A 16,760-nucleotide genomic window follows, 5' to 3' on the forward strand; every position below is an offset into this window, starting at 1 on the left:
ACATGTATGTATCCAATCACTGTATGTAGCAACTCATCTGCATATGTACAAGGGAGCTTAAATTGAGTCAACCATTTTCTAATTCTCCTTCCTTGGCTCTTAGTTGAAAATTATTTCCTACAGTCTGATGGCCTCGGGACTCAGCATCAGGGTCAATACAGTTAGACTTGGCACTTAATCTGGGTTCCTAATTAAGGAATTTATAAAGGTGAAATAAAAACTACATTCTGAAGCTGTTTCTCTCAACACAGAGCCATGATGATAAGACTTAGGGCAGCTCCGGTAGTGGTGATTTCAACAACAGTGGGAGCAGAGGTCAGGGCAGTGCATGGAGAGCAGTGACAGTAGCACCATTCATCCCACATCCGTCCACCAGTGTGCAGAGATTGCCTGTTCGGTGCCAGGCAACTACGTTAGCCACTAAGGATGCACAAGTGAACAAAACAGACACAGTCCCCGTCCTAGAGTCAAACAGAGAGTCAGACTTAAAACAAACAACTACAGTTGTGAAGGGTTTTTGCAAAGCATGTGTGAAAGCATCGGACAGGGACCCCTCACACAGCAGGGATGGAGGGTATCAAGGAAGCTTCGCCAAAGAAGCAATACGGAAGCTAAGGCTGGAAGACGAAAGAGTTAGAAGGGGGTAGAAAGAGAACAGTATTCCATGAAGAAAGTTCCACATGGAAAAATGAAAGAATATGGCAAGTTTAGAAGCAGAGAAGGCAGCTGTGGCTGGCGCTTTGGAAAGTGAGGTGGAGAATGACATAAAGAATAAGGTTAGAGACTTCAGGGAGCACAGGCCAGATCACATGGGGCCTTTCAAGCCAGAGCAAGAATTCAGACTCTATCCTAGGATTATAAAGAGGAAATTGCCTGCTCAGATTTGTGCTTTTAAAAGATCACTTAGTTAAAGGTGTGAAATGTAAGGTATGTTAGTTATATTTCAGTGATGCTATTGGAAAAAAATCATTGGGCCTGCCGTGTACAGAGTGGAGGGTGCCTTTCTGGGTGGCTCAGTGGGTTGAGCCTCTCCCTTTGGCTCAGGTCATGATCTCGGGGTCCTGGAATCGGGTCCCGCGTTGGGCTCTCTGCTCGGCAGGGAGCTGCTTTCCTGTCTCTCTCTGCCTGCCTATCTGCCTACTTGTGATCTCTCTCTGTCAAATAAATAAATAAAGTCTTTTAAAAATTAAAAAGAAAGAAAGAAAGAAAGAAAGGCACAATGTACCTGAGAAGACCATGGGAGAGCTATTGCAGTGGTTTAGGTGAGTGATAATGGGACTAGTCATCCCTAGATGACTAGCGATGATGGGAACAAGTAAATTAGATTAAGGATGGAAAATCAACAGAATTTGGTGACTGACTAGATGTGGGGAGAATGTGTCAAGCTGGGGTTATCCCTCGGTCCAGTGGCATTTACTAAAATAGCCATTTCTGGAGAAGAAGCAGGTTTGGAGAGAGAATGATGAGTTCAGTTGTAAGCTCACTGAGTCTGGGTGGCCAGTGAGGCATCTGTATCGAGCCAGTTGGACCTATAAGTCTGGGGTTCTTAAGAGATTTACACTGGAGGGCGCCTGGGTGGCTCAGTGGGTTAAGCCGCTGCCTTCGGCTCGGGTCATGATCTCAGGGTCCTGGGATCGAGTCCCGCATCGGGCTCTCTGCTCAGCAGGGAGCCTGCTTCCTCCTTTCTCTCTCTCTGCCTGCCTCTCTGCCTACTTGTGATCTCTCTCTGTCAAATAAATAAATAAAATCTTTAAAAAAAAATTATTAAAAGAGATTTACACTGGACACAGAAGTATGGGAGACATCAGAGGATAAATTAATTAAAGTCATGGAAGTGGGTGTGATGACTTAAAAGTGTAGGAAATACTATAAAATGAGAAGAGGGCCTAGGCTAAAGCCCTGAGGATCTCCAGTGGAGGGAACTATGGCCAGAAAATTAGGAGGAAAATGGGGAAAGAACAATGTTACAGTGACCAGAAAGTGTTTTAAGAAGCAAAACATGGTCAGCTGGTCAAATGCTGTTGAATGATCAAACAAGATGAGTACTAAACAGTGTCTAATGGATATGTCCACTTTATGTCATCAGTGATCTTAGCAAGAGCCTGCTCAGTGGTAAAGTGGTAAGGGTAGAATCCAGATTATAGCATGCTGAAACATAAGTGGGAAGTAGGAAGTGGAGACAGAACATTTAGACAGCTTGGCTGTGAAGAAAAACAAAGCTAGAGGTGACTGTGGGTGGAAGAGGGACTTTTTAAGATGAGACTGTACAATATTTAAAACGATGATGATAGGGCACGTGGGTGGCTCAGTCGGTTAAGCATCCAACTCTTGGTTTCAGCCCAGGTCATGATCTCAGTGCCATGAGATCTAGCCCTGTGTCGGGGTTGGGCTCACACTGAACATGGAGTCTGTTTAAGATTCCTTCTCTCTCCCTCTGTCCCTCCCTGCCCCCAACTCCCTCTCACTCACTCAAAAACCAAAACGAAATGCAAAACCAATGATGATAAAGATCCAGTGGGTTGGGGGGAATTGAATACACAACACAGTGTAAAAAATAGTCAAGATACTTGAGAAGACAGGAAGAGGTGGAAATCAAAGCAGAGACTGAAGGGATTAACGTTAGAGAAGACATGTTCTTTGTAATAAGAGGGAAGGCAGAGTGAATGGAGGCCGAATCAAGTGGGTTTGTAGATTTGGTATTGAGATATCAAGGAAATTCCTGGATCCTGGCTTTGATGTTCTCCAGGGACAAAGGGAGGTACGGGTGCAGTGGGGATAGTGGGGGAGGGACTGGGTCAAAAGGTAGCTTAAGGCAGCTATGGCCCCACTTTGATCCCCATGAGCTCCCTCTTAGCCTTTCTACCCCAATCTTCATTACCATCATTGATATGGACAATTGCATTCTCTCTATCTTTTATACAAAGTTATTTTTTTTTAACTGATCTAAAACACGCAATATATGAAATAGACACTGCTTCAAATCAGGTACTCTTGCCCGCCCTCTTGGCCAGATTACTGGCCAAGTCCCTACTACAGAGAAATTTGGGGTCAGATTTGGGAAGAGTGGTCACTGATGTTAAGGGAAGAGAAAACGTGTTTTTCCCAGCAGAGCTCAGGAAAGATCCATAGCATCAGAGGCAGAGATCAGAGAAGCAACCTAAAGCAGGAGTGCTTAGAAGGAAGTTAGAAGCCCTTTCCCTCAGATGGGCATTAACATTGGTGGGGGAAAAAAAGAAAAAACTACCCCTCTTAATAGGCACTCTAGCAGAGGAGTTCTAAGGAAGATATTTCGTTAAGAAGGTTGGGGCAAAGTGGACCCTTTGCTCTCTGAGTAGCCAGTGCAAACTAAATTCAGATTTTTCTCAGATGTGGCATACCATCTTTCCCTATGAATGCTGGCAAATGGTCAAGACTGATTTAATCATAATTTTGCAATCCCCATGAAATGACTAATCAGCGTGATGAGTATTTATGGATGCTAAAATCATTGGGTGGAGTTGGTTGGAGACAATATTCAGAGTCTTAAGGTATCACCCCACAGATAAGTTTTTAACTATGAGTGAAAAAAAAGTAACTTTATATTGGAGAGATCTAGCAGATGTTGTCTTTGCCAGGTGATCAAATTTAGCTTCCCCAATGGTGGGGCAGCTTTCAACCATGTGACTCCCCAAGTTATGTAATGAGAAGTACATGACATTGTCGACATGGTAGTGTTGCCAAAGAGGCTTAACCTGAAGCTAATCCTGAGGAGGTAATCAAATAAGTCCAGCATATGGGGCACATTGACAAGGTCTAGACTTTAAAAGAAATTTAACGTCACGAAAAACAAAAAAAGGAGAGATGTTTGTTCGAGATTAAATTAGACTAAAAAGACAAAAACAACCAAGTGCAATAAACCTTGATTGAATCTGAGAAAATCAACAGCAATAAAAACCATTCTTAAAGCAACTAGAGAAATTTGATTGTAGACTACACATAGATGATATTATTGAGTTAATATCAGTTTTCTTAAGTGTGATAATGCGATCATGGTAATATTGGAGCATGTTCCCATCCTTTGTCCATGCATGCTGAATAATTTAGGGGCAAAGTGTCATAATGTCTGTAGCTTTCAAGTGCTTGAAAGAGACAAAAGCTGTTAACAACAGGTAAATCTAGGTGGAGAATTAAAAAAAGACTTAAAAAAAAACTCAATGCAGTCTATTTCTTCATTACTTCATCAAACATTTTTTTTTTTTTGCCATGACCTTGGGTAGCTTTATGCTTACAAGCATAAACTGTGCTTCTTAATGTGCTAAATTAAATTAGATTGAAATCTTTAAAAGCATCATAGCAAGAAAATTGCTCTGCAAAGCTTTTTAGACATAAAAGAACTTCTAATTTGTGTAGGAGTATAAGTGAAGATATGGTAAAGTGGGAGAGAGAGCCACAAAATAATAAAAAGAACACTTTTCTAGGAGTCAGAGCACCTCTGGGTCCAGCTCTTCACCACAGGATATGTTAGATTCCTTGTCAGCACTGTGGGGCCGATGGTACTGCCTTCATCATCCTGCTGCACAGGTACAGGAGAAACAGGATGTGAAAAGGCTTTATCTACTGGAAACAAGTATGCAAGTGAAGTGATCTGTGTTATCACGCCATAGTGATGTCCTATTAGCAGTGGTTCTGGAATTTTATTATACCTAACAAGCAACTGGAAAGCTTGTTAAAAGATTTCCAGTCCAGCCTTGGGGATTCTGAATCAGTAGCTCTGGGTTGCACCCAGCATTTGCTTTGTCAGGGCACCCCCATATTCTCTGGTGGGAGGGGATGTGAAAACCACGCTTCGAGAGCTATCGTGGAGGTCACCATGACCTAAAATCCTTGCTACTCAGTGTTTGGTCCATGGACCAGCAACCTCACTACCACCTAGGAGCTTGTTAGGAATGCAAAATCTGGCTCCACACCAGATTTACTGAATCAGAATCTGCAGTTTCAACAGAGTGCTCAGGTGATTCCCATGCACATTAATATTTGGGAGCCGGAATGATTGACGACCTCTCTTTTTAGCCTTGGTCTGATTCTCAGCTTGCTCTCCAATAGAACTGGGCCCCCACCCTTGCTGCTCCTGAGGCCTTTAACCTTACTTAGCTCTTCCCTCTGCTTCTCTTTTTTTCTGGCTCCTCATTGGTGACTGATATTTGATGAACGTAACCAGTCAAAGTTGCTTATTTTCTCCCATGCTGTAAATAGACTAATCAGCATACTGGCTAGGTATCTAAACCTCGTTGAGGTATTTACTAGGTATGTGATCGGCTTTTTTATTGTGCTGACATAAAATTTACCATTTTAACCATTTTTAAAGACTTTATTTATTCATTTGAGAGAGAGAGCGCAAACATGGGTGCGGGAGGGGCAGAGGAGAGGAACAGACTCCCTGCTGAGCAGGGAGTCCATCAGGGGCTCAATCCCAGGGCCCTGTCAGATTCTTAACCGAGTCAGATTCTTAACCGAGTCACCTAGGCACCCACATTTTAACTATTTTTAAGTGTACAGTTCAGGTATGTGATTTATTTATTTATGTATTTGAGAGAAAGAGAGAGAGAGGTGCCTGCGTGGCTCAGTTGTTAAGTGTCTGCCTTTGGCTCAGGTCATGATCCCAGAGTTCTGGGATCGAATGGGGCTCCCTGCAGTGCGGGAAGCCTGCTTCTTCCTCTCCCACTCCCCCTGCTTGTGTTCCCTCTCTTGCTGTGTCTCTCTCTGTCAAATAAATAGATAAAATATTAAAAGAGAGAGAGAGCATGAGCACAGGGAGGAGCAGAGGAGGAAGCCGACTCCCCACTGAGCAGGGAGCCCGATGTGGGGCTCAATCCAGGGACTCCAGGATCGTGACCAGAGCTGAAGGCAGTTGCTTAACCAACTGAACCACCAGATGCCCCAGATACATGATTTTATTTTATTAACATGTAATGTATTATTTTTTTCAGGGGTACGGGTCTGTGAATCATCAGTCATATACAACTCATACACTCATCACAGCCAGGTATGTGATTTTGAACAAGTCACTTAACATCTCCAATCTTCATTTCATATTCTTTGAAATATGGATGAGCGGCACCTGGGTGGCTCAGTCGATTGAGCATCTGACTCAGTTTGGGCTCAGGTCATGATCTCAGGGTCTTGAGATCAAGCTGCACATTGGGCTCCACACTCAGCAGAGTCTGCTTGAGATTCTTTCTCTTCCTCTCCCTCTACTCCTCACCCCCAAATGAATAAATCATAAAATATATATATATAGAAGATATTACCTATTTCTGCAGAGTACTTTTTTTTTCTGCAGAGTACTTAAGAATTAAATGAAATTGGGGCGCCTGGGTGGCTTAGTGGGTTGGGCCGCTGCCTTCGGCTCGGGTCATGATCTCAGGGTCCTGGGATCGAGTCCCACGTCGGGCTCTCTGCTCAGCGGGGAGCCTGCTTCCTTCTCTCTCTCTCTCTGCCTGCCTCTCAGTGTACTTGTAATTTCTCTCTGTCAAATAAATAAATAAAATCTTTAAAAAAAAATAAAAAAGAATTAAATGAAATAATATACAAAGGTGCCTAAGACCCACAGAAGATGTTAATAAATGCTAACTCCCTTCCTTCACTTAAAGTAGGTTTCAGACACCCCTGGTTTGTTATTTTTTATTTTTTTAAGATTTTATTTATTTATTTATTTGGCAGAGAGAGAGGGATCACAAGTGGGCAGAGAGGCAGGCAGGAGGGGTGGAAGCAGGCTCCCTGCTGAGCAAAGAAGCCCCACGCGGGGCTCCATCCCAGGATCCTGTTATCATGACCTGAGCCAAAGGCAGAGGCTTAACCCACTGAGCCACCCAGGTGCCCCAGACACCCCTGGTATTACAACAGATGTCATCTACTGAAATTAACTCCTAGGAATTTTAAAAACATATGCAAAAATCTACACATCATTGCCTTAGAAAAGGGTAATTTGTAAAACAGAAGTATTCTATCATCTATAGAATTGGGCAATTTGAAACAGCTGATGGGAACAGTTACCCATTTACATTTTGTTCGGAAAATTACATTTTGGGAAGCAGCAATCCTTTTGTGCCCATTATATAGAAATTCTTGTATTCATTGTACGTAAATTATTTTAGAAACAATTTAAGTACAACCATTATTCTAATATCGATAACTTTTACAAGTGGAGCTTTCAACCTTGGGACTGGTCCTCTTGGATGCAGTATTTGAATTCCATTTATGTGCTCGTTATCTGTTCAATTTGGGCTACATGCAGTAAATTGAAAAGATTAGTTTAGCTTGAGAATTGGACTAATGAGAACGGGGCAAGGGAATTTAGAGATTCCCCTCCTCCAACATCCTTATTTGACAAACAAGGAAATTAATATTGAGAAAGACCTAGTCACTTGTCCTCACTCATTTGAGTTACCAGCAAACCTGGGACCAGAGCCCAGGCTCCCAGAGTGTGTCCCAGTGTCATCTGACTTTGAAGAGTGGGTGATACTTCAGCAGCATAGGTGACGGGAAGGGGTTGTAGAGAGGCTGATAGCACTCCAGCTGGAGAGATCAGTGGACGTTCCTGCACAAAGCCAGGCTCTGAAACAGAGAGGCTTAATGAGTGTACTCAAGGAGTGTCCGAGAGAGGAGGCTAGAACGGGGGAGGTGAAGATGAAATTCTGTGATGTCAGAAGAGAGTCTGGGATTCTCTTATAACAGAATATCAGAAGAGAGTTTTAGGGCCTCCTTTTTAAAATTTATTTTATAGTTTATACAGCTCTTCCATATTTGTATTCTCATATAATCATTATAGCAATCTTGGGAAATAGATATTATACAGATGATGGTCTGATGTTCTGGAGGTCAGCTTGTTTGCAAAACTAAGATTTGAACCCAGGCTCTGAATAGAAAGGCTGTGTATTATGTTTGTTTGTTTGTTTGTTTTAAAGATTTTTATTTTTAAGTAACCTCTGCACTCAGCATAGGGCTCAAACTCACAACCCCAAGATCAAGAGTTGCATGCTCTACCGACTGAGCCAGCCAGACACCCCATGTGTATTGCGATTCTTAAAAGCATGAGCTCCGGCGCAGACCACCTGGGTTCAAATCTCTATGGCCCCATTTAGAAGCCATATGAACTTGAGAGGAAAAAAAAAATAATGACTAAAACTCAGTATTTACGTGCCAGGGTATGTTTTAAATGCATAGAACTAAACACAGTACTCACTTCATCCAACATCCCTATTACTCATTATCATCGTTGTTTTAAAGCTTTCTCCCCCTGAAGAGAGATGAAGGAAAGAAGTAAGGAAGGGGTACTCAGTAAAGGATGAAAAACAGGGATGCATTTCTTCCTAGATGCTCTGTTCTTTGACTTATTATCTCAACTCCTTGGTATTCCACGGGTTCCCTTAGATACTGCGGCAGATTATATGGTTGTTCAAAATATTCACCTCTTCCCCTCATCTTTTTTTTTTTTTTTTAAGATTTTATTTGTTTATTGGACAAAAATCTCAAGTAGGCAGAGAGGCAGGCAGAGAGAGAGGAAGGGGAGCAGGCTCCCTGCTGAGCAGAGAGCCCGACATGGAGCCCAATCCCAGGACCCTGGGATCATGACCTGAGCTGAAGGCAGAGGCTTTAACACACTGAGCCACCCAGGCACCCCTTCTCCTCACCTTCTTAAGAGGACTCTACTTCCCTCCCTTTGACTTTGGCCAAGGAAATATTAATTACTTGCTTTGGCAAAGGAAATATTAGCCGATTTAACACTGAAATTTGAAATGTGCTTCCGCAGTTGGGCTTGTCCTCTTGTACTTCTGCCGTCACAATGAGAAGGGCTTCCCCTGCGTAACAGCACCTGCCCCTTCGGCCTAGGGCTCAGAGTGACCACATGAGAGTAGATCTGCCCAGCTGCCCCCCGGACTTCCCAGTAGCCGAGTGGCTGGACAGACCACCGTGCAGAGGAGCTAATACTAGACCATCCAAAGACACTCTTCGAGACTCAAGGATAAGAATCTAGATCCAGGGGTGCCTCACCAGCAGAGCGTCAACCTCTGCACTCCCTTCTTTACTCTGGAAGCTGAATGAGAAGATGGGACAAAACCTGAAACCTTAACTTCTACATTGACTATAGGATTTTCTCTATAACAAGTATCCTTTTTTATCAAAAATAACCAACTTCCTAAAGAACAGGGTTTGGAATTCTTTTCCTACAACAAACCCTAAAGAGAGAACTGAAATCAGAATCCAGTTAAATCTCTTGGCAGCCACCAGGAGTTAAGAAAGGGAGCCCATGTTTATGGATAGAGAACTTCCCACTCTGAGCCCTTTAATGAAGGTACAAGATTAATATTACACACACACACACACACACACACACACACACTGGCAGTGCAGTGAGGGCATTTTGCAAGTAGAGCTAGTGCTTCTGATCCTCTCACTCACAAGCAGCAGGATCACCATTCTGCTCATTCCAAGGAGTGGCAACAGTGAGAGAACTTTCGCTCATCATCTGGAGATCTGGAGAATGTAGGATCGGAAGTTTTCCACCTCATGAGGATAAACTGCACTGGTAGGGTAACAGCCAGCTCGCAAACCCAACAGTTACAGAGGGCAATGGAGGTTTGATAGTATGTTCTTCAAAAATCTTAACTTCAATCATTCTTCTATAAATTGAATCTCATTCTAAATGCACCAAAGGACTGTTGAAGAAAACGTCATGTTGAAATTTTTCACCCAGAAAATCATCCCACTCTTGGATCCCTCATGGAAGCTGTCTATACTGGGTGTTCCTAAACCACAGTGTGCTTGGGGTTACTTCCCCTAGAAGGCAGCTTCTCTACAGGACGGCATCCACATCACAATGACAACAATAATGTTAAAATGCTTTACATCACTCTTTATTTCAAAAGTGCTTTACTAACATAGACTAATCTTCACAACATTTAAGGGAGGTAGATAAGTATTACACCACTTTCACAGATGGAGAAACGGAGGCAAAGATTAGTAAATTGTGTTGAAGGGCATAATATATGGCACGGTTTAGGTAAAGACTTTGTCGCTGTCATGGATCACTGGTGATCCTTCCCATGACTTCTGAGTCCCACCAACACAAAAGTAGCAGACGCAGCCTGGAAGCAGGTTGTCCCCAGTCTGGCTAGTCTAAGGTACGTGGCACCTCGTTGCTACCCAATGTTGAATGTGCTGCCCTTTGGCAAATATTTCCCTCACACCCGTTCTCACATGACTCCACCTCTGAAACAGGGGAGACTGGGAGCTGTTGTGGGTACAGGAGGGGCTGGAGGAACAGGGCCAGGAAGGCGGAAGACAGAAAATATGAACTGATATCAATGCAAGGGTGAGGGAGAACAGAAGGACCGGCTGGAAGCAGCCCAACGAAAAGGAAACCCACAGCAGAAAAGAAGTGTCACTCCACTTGAAAAGCTCAGACATCCAGAAATGCTATTAAAAGGGTAATTCTTAGCAATGACATTACAGAACCACTCCTCGTGGCTTTGCCAAATATAATTATCAGGTCCTTCTGACATTCCGAGGAGGCAGAGCCATTCCTTCCCCTGGTTCAGGCCAAGTGCTGATGTAATTGACCTGACACTGCAGAGGCTGTTGACAACTCAAATGCACTCTGCCATCATGCCACCTCTCTTCCTCCACTCTCTTCTGGGGGCGGGGGGGGGGGGTGCTAATGCATTTTAAGATTCTCTCTGCGAATTTCCTAAAACATTCCCTAAATTTTTGCTGCATAAGAGGGTAGGATTCCATTTGACCTTTGTAAAGGGGCTGTGATAGGCATACATGGGGATCACCAGCCCTTCTCAGCCAATGCCCCTTTATACAACATGGGGCACTGCTCTTTCTAGCACAAAGCTATTATAAGAGATGGTGACGTGCACCATCAGCTGCAATGGAAGTACTGGGGGCAGAGGCAGCACCAAATGAGGGGGCTGACAAGGACCCAAGGAAGGGCTAGAGCGTAGGATGGACAGGGAGAAGAGGCAGAAGTCGGAGCAAAGAGGGGACAAGCAAAGCAGAGATGGGCACAGGGGCTTGTGTTTGAGGCTGAGTGGCAGGTAACAGCATTAGTTCATCTCTTGGCCTCTCCTGGTTTGGGTCAGAGCCAGAAATGCATCCTTTCTGCCTCTATTTTAATCAGCAGCATTATTCTTTCAGGCATCTAGCTTTAACACCTCGCCCCTCCTCTCCAACAAAAGCAATCAACTGCCAAGCCTGACTGATTCCACCTCTGCCGTGCCCTTCACTTTGCTCTCCCTCAGTCCGACTACAGCCTCCTCTAGATCCTCTTATCATCTCGTCCTAACCAGGACCAGACCCTCCCACCTCACCTCCCGGGCTCCAGTCTTCTCTAAACTCAGTTGCACCTTCTCATCTTCCTCCTGGAGCACGGTGTGGATCATGCTACTGCCCAATTTGGAAAATGACCGCGTTCTCACTGCCTCCCGGTTATGTGTCTCATCATCTTGAATCTTCAACAGGACCTTGCATCTAGCAAAGGTTCGCCTCTTTCTGAATCTCCATCTGTCCAAATGCCAACTCTAAAGACTTAACTCAGATGCCACCTCCTCCAGGAGGCCTTCCTTCCTCCTGGAGGAGGTGGCATTTGCTCTGAGCTACCGATGCACTTGAAGACATGCGCTAATGAGGTACATGACAGCTGTGAACAAGTCTTACCTCCCCTACTGGCTGTGTCCATGATTTGGCCGGGTGGGGGACTGTGAACTGTAATAAATTTGTCTATTCCCTACAGCACCTACCAAGAAATGCTTTTGCATTTCCACTTCAGGTAAGGAATTGCTCAACAGTGAAATGAACATGTATCTGTCCATGAATGGAGACACCAAAGTACACTATGGGTATGATCTGGCTCTCAGGACAAAACAAATCCTTGACAGAACTTTGAGGGATAGGATAGGGGCAGACAGGTGGGACCATTTGTTTTGGAATAGAGAGAGCTGGGACAGAACTTCTCCTTTGCCATTTACTAGCTACTGGTCTGGTACAAGATGGTTCTTCTCTGAGCATCATGTCCTCACTTCTGCACGACCTCGCAAGGTTAACGATCAAATGAGGCACATCTGTGAGCTCAAAACCACTGGTTCTCAATCCCAGTGACGTGCCATAATCTCCATTAAAGTTTCCCAAAAATGGGTCAACAGAATCAGAATCTTCTGGGAGTGGGGCCAGGTAGGACTAGTTATTTACAAAATACTATTTCTAATGCATAGCCCAGGTTGAAAACTGTTATAAACTCATAAATAACACTAACAGTAGAGCAAGATGCTTTAGGCTTCTGGTTTCATTATCCTTTATTTGGTTAGGAATTAGTTTTGTTTTTATACTTTCATTATGTGTGTGAGCATTTTTTGTATTGTGTTCTGCATGGTTGTGTTTAAGTGCTTAAGTGATAAATTCTGAGAGAGGATGATAACCGGCACACTGCTGTACACAATGTGTACCTAACCCAATTGTGGGGGTGGGGGTGGGGAGAGAGGAAGTAAAAACTTCACAGAGTCCTCTAAAACCTTGCTACACAGAAGTGTGCTGACCAGGCAGGCAGAGCTGGCAAAACCTGGAAGCTTATAAGAAATGCAAAATCTCAGGTCCCACTCCAGAAGCTGCACATTAACAAGATTTCCAGATGGGTCAGTAGGCGAAGCAAAGCAAAATTTCTCTCAATTCACATCTGTGCTGAGGGTCTGCTGTTCCCTGCCCTAATCCTGAGGAAATGGGAGGGCATGGAGAGTCGAGTCCTGTCTCCCATAAACTGTTTAGGCTTGAGACTTTATCGAGATGTGTCTTATCTAAAGGGTCCAGTTGGTAAAAGCTAAATGAAGAACACAAATCTTTGCAAAAGGATCCTTCCTTTCAAAGACTAGTCTTCACACCTTTCCTTCAAATCACCAGTTCCTCTAAGATATTTAAAATATGATCAGAGGAGAGAATAAACTGATATAAACACGTAAGTTTTAGGTAGTGGTTCAATAACATGTATATGTTTATCTTACTGAACTTCTAGTCCCAAAACTGTGAGGACAGGAAGCAGTAATCACTTCTTCCCTGTTGACCCACACCCTCTGGACAACTATGATATCAGCGGTACCCATCCAAGGCTCTGCAGACCATACCACAGTCAAGGAGCTGCAGCAGATTCTGAACATGATCTAGACCAACTTCCTTGTCGTATGGACAGGAAAGACCAGAGCCACGGATTAAAAGGAGTTATCCCAGGTCACATAGCACACTGAAGCAGAGCCATGATCGGAATTCAGGCCCTGACTCCTAGCCCGACACTCCCTACAGAGCCTCTGCCACACATACTTTTCTTTCCCTACCACAAGGCCTTGACATTTCATGCTCAGAAACTGCTGACCTGCCTTGGCACGTGGTGTCACTTCGCTTGTTCCAGCGACTGCCATGCCCAATGTCCCAGAACCGTTTTTAACACTAGGCTACAGGAGAAGCTCTATCCCAACTCAACCAAAATATCCACTTGCCAATCTATATTTCCAAATATGTTGGCAATGGGCTAAGAAGCCCAATGCTAACTGAGCAGTGCAAACTACACAGCATTACTCTTGACTAGCACCATGAGCACAGTGAGGGAAGGGCCTTTCCCTAGGTGGTTGGAGATTAAAAACAGGGCAACCATTAACTCAGTAGTACAAAGTGGGGAGGATGCTACAGAGGGAAAGCAAAGACGAGCACAGTGGGGGAGGCAGCACCTTCGAAAAACACACACAGTGTGACTATAAAATTGCAAGTCTTCTCTTTTAATAAAACGGACAGGACAGATCATAGAAATCTAAATGCACGTGTCTCCCTCAGAGCAGTTACAGCCTTAGTTACAACAAAGCTACCAACTGTTAGAGCCACTATTTGCAAGCCCTCTTTGGGTGAAGGCTTTCAAAGGGGGGTTATGAGCCACATTAGAAAACATCCTTCCAAATGCTGGATGGTTTAAAATCAGAAAAACCACTCAAAGAATGACAATGAAAACAAAATGAAACAAAACGAAACAAAACAAAAAAACAAAAATAAAAACAAAAGACAAAACAAGAGGTGCTGTGTGTGGTTCCCAGGGAGGTTCCCTAAAGACCTCCAGCCAGTTCTAAGCAACAGCCCCACAACCTGTGGCCTCCAGGGTCTTTTAGCTGCTTTCAACAGCAGCATGTTCATTTGGAGAGAAAAGTTCTGCTGTCTACTTTAAAAAAAAAAAAAAAAAAATCAGCCACACTTCTTTATAGTCACACTTGCAATCTGATTAAAAAAATACAACAACAACACTCACACATGGTTCTCGTTATGAATTCTAATTAAGAGACATTACATTCAGAATTCTAGCACTCGTAGTGATCATTTTCAGGAGACTGGAACAGCTTCTTTGCCATTGGCAGCGGGGGCACGGGGTGCGGCCGTTTACCTGAACGTATTCTTAAATACTGACTACTACCGCGCTAAGTTTCCTAGTCGTAGCTCTGTTACGAGGTCCTGACCGCGAGCTCACGTTCCGGATCGCTTACAGGGGAGCCGCCCCCCGCAGTCTTAGGGTGAATTGGGAAAGGGCCGGTTAAAGGAGGAGACAGGCCACTCCTTGGTGAAAGTTTGTAGTTTTCTTTCCCAATACATCTTCTTTTTATTGAGAACTTCCATTTTTATCCTGTGCTCCTCCTCTGCCATCTCACACTCCCGCTCTATCTGCTGGATTTTGGCCACATGCACCTCGTTCATTTGTATCAGCTGCAGCTGTAAGATGGACATTTGTTGGTGGTGTTCTTCCTCATGCATCTTTTTTAAAGCACCTTCCTGAGAGGTTTTGCTCCTGTAGTGTTTATTGGCTGTGATTCTGACAGCCGAACATGAGGGTTCAGGTTGGGAGGTCCCCTCACACACTGGAAAATGTATGAACTCTTTCTCATCATCGCACAGTTCTCTATTTGAAACAGCAAATGATTCTGAAAAACAGTAGCAGAAAACACACGTTCAAAGATTTTACAGGCAGAGAGAAAATCGATCCTATTTCAAATGACAGGTCCCCCGCCACAGGATGGAGTGTTGGCCTGCATGTCTACGGGCACCCTTGTCACGCCTGACCTTTGAAAAACCCGCAAATCAAAACCAGCGTTCCCTTCAGAAGTCATGATACAGGGTTTTGTCCTGTCATGTCTAGAACTGTGAACTTCGGGAACAGTGGTCCCAAACTGTGCTGATCAAGAACTGGAGACCTTGGCACAGTGATCTAAGTTCTCAGCGGAAGGAGTCAGCAGAAGACCAAGCACGAGGCCAACAGTGGGTTTTCAGACTAAATTCTCCCTCAGTCTGATCTCCCTCTCTCAGTCTCTCACCCAGCCGTGAAGATGTATTATGTTCAATCTCCACGGGGGTCCCACTGCTCTGTTTCCTGGTCACAGGTCTGAACCCTGGATCTTACAGATCTTACAGATGTTCCTGAAAGGTGAGTCTGCATTCCTTGGAGGCGTAACCTCCTCGCATACTATTCCTCACTTCCCAGGACCCCTCTTATGTAACCTCTCCCTAGCACTTAACAATCCCTGAAATTTCTTTATTAGCTTCTGCCCCGCGGCTCTCTGCTCAGTTTTCTGCACCCCCTCTCTGAGCGCTCCTTCTCAAGCCTCCTTCCAGGGCTCAGACTCGCGCTGCACCCACCCCTCACACCTTTAATATCCCCTGCGCTTCCCATCTTTATCTCTGTTGTCAATGCAGCCTAAGTAGTACTCAAAATCTCATTCTAGCCTTCCTTTATCTTTCTGGCATTCTTCTTCAAAATACTCTCCATGCCCTGCAATCCACAAACTTCACATTCTTCAAGGCTAAGCACTCTTTTAAAAAAAAGAAATGGAGCTCCTGGGTGTCTCAGTCGGTTAAACAGTCATGACTCAGTTCATGGTCTCAGGGTCCTGGGATCGAGTTCTGAGTCAGGCTTCCCACTCAGCGGGAGTCTGCCTCTCCCTCTGCCTCTACCCCCTGATATAATAGATAAAATATTTTTTAAAAAGTTAAAAAAATAAAGGCCAAGCTCTTTTTCACAATTCTGTCTCTGTTCTTTCAGCCAGAGGCTGGGCTAACTATTCCTCTCTCTTCGTTCCCAGTCCCAGACCCTGCACTAGCTCAAACCTATGCTCTTACTCCAGACTCTCCTTTTCAACCGCCCCTCAATCCTTACTTCGTTCAAGATCCCTAAAACCCCAGATCTCTCCATTCTCCACGAGTACTCTACTGTTACGGCACTTACCGCATGACCATGCCTTATTCATTTCTTTAATCCTTGGGCACCAATTATTTTGCTTGGTACATCGAAGATGCCTAGTAAATACTTTTGGCTGAAGCTCTGAACACAAAGGGAGAAGAGCTTATGGATACAAAAAGATGTCATTTTTGCTGGTGCCGCGTTTGCATTAGTATTTTTATGGGACGACATCTTATCAATTAAAGAGTTTCATAAGGAAGACACTAACTCCAATAACCCATGGAGTTTTCCAGCTGTGACTCCAAGGCTTTCTTGGGAACCTTTATGTTTCCAATAATGAGAACTATCTCCCTGGAGAAAAATAATATCAATTTATTAACAGAGTTGATTACATTATTACGTCCACTCCATTATTCCAGAAGATGGGATGCCGGGAATGTTAATGGCTACTGGGGGAAACCTAACTCGTGATACTCTGTTAATAAAAGGAAAATAGCTACTGTTTAGATTATTTCACTCCAAGGGG

The 16,760-nt window shown here is 44.1% G+C and overlaps 1 protein-coding gene across 4 annotated transcripts in view; it reads right to left on the reverse strand.

The window, feature by feature from the left end:
• Window positions 1–9,878: 9,878 nt before the first annotated feature.
• The window catches only part of MSANTD3 (Myb/SANT DNA binding domain containing 3), a 30,248-nt gene continuing 23,366 nt past the window's right edge, over window positions 9,879–16,760 (reverse strand). For all 4 annotated transcript variants that reach the window (XM_032306969.1, XM_032306971.1, XM_032306972.1 and 1 more), the window contains one exon: window positions 9,879–14,981. In XM_032306969.1, the coding sequence (XP_032162860.1) occupies window positions 14,572–14,981 (410 nt within the window). In that variant the 3' untranslated portion in view covers window positions 9,879–14,571. The remainder of the gene's footprint in view (window positions 14,982–16,760) is intronic.

This window comes from Mustela erminea, chromosome 12 (genome assembly GCF_009829155.1).
Source record: "Mustela erminea isolate mMusErm1 chromosome 12, mMusErm1.Pri, whole genome shotgun sequence".
Lineage (NCBI taxonomy): Eukaryota > Metazoa > Chordata > Mammalia > Carnivora > Mustelidae > Mustela > Mustela erminea.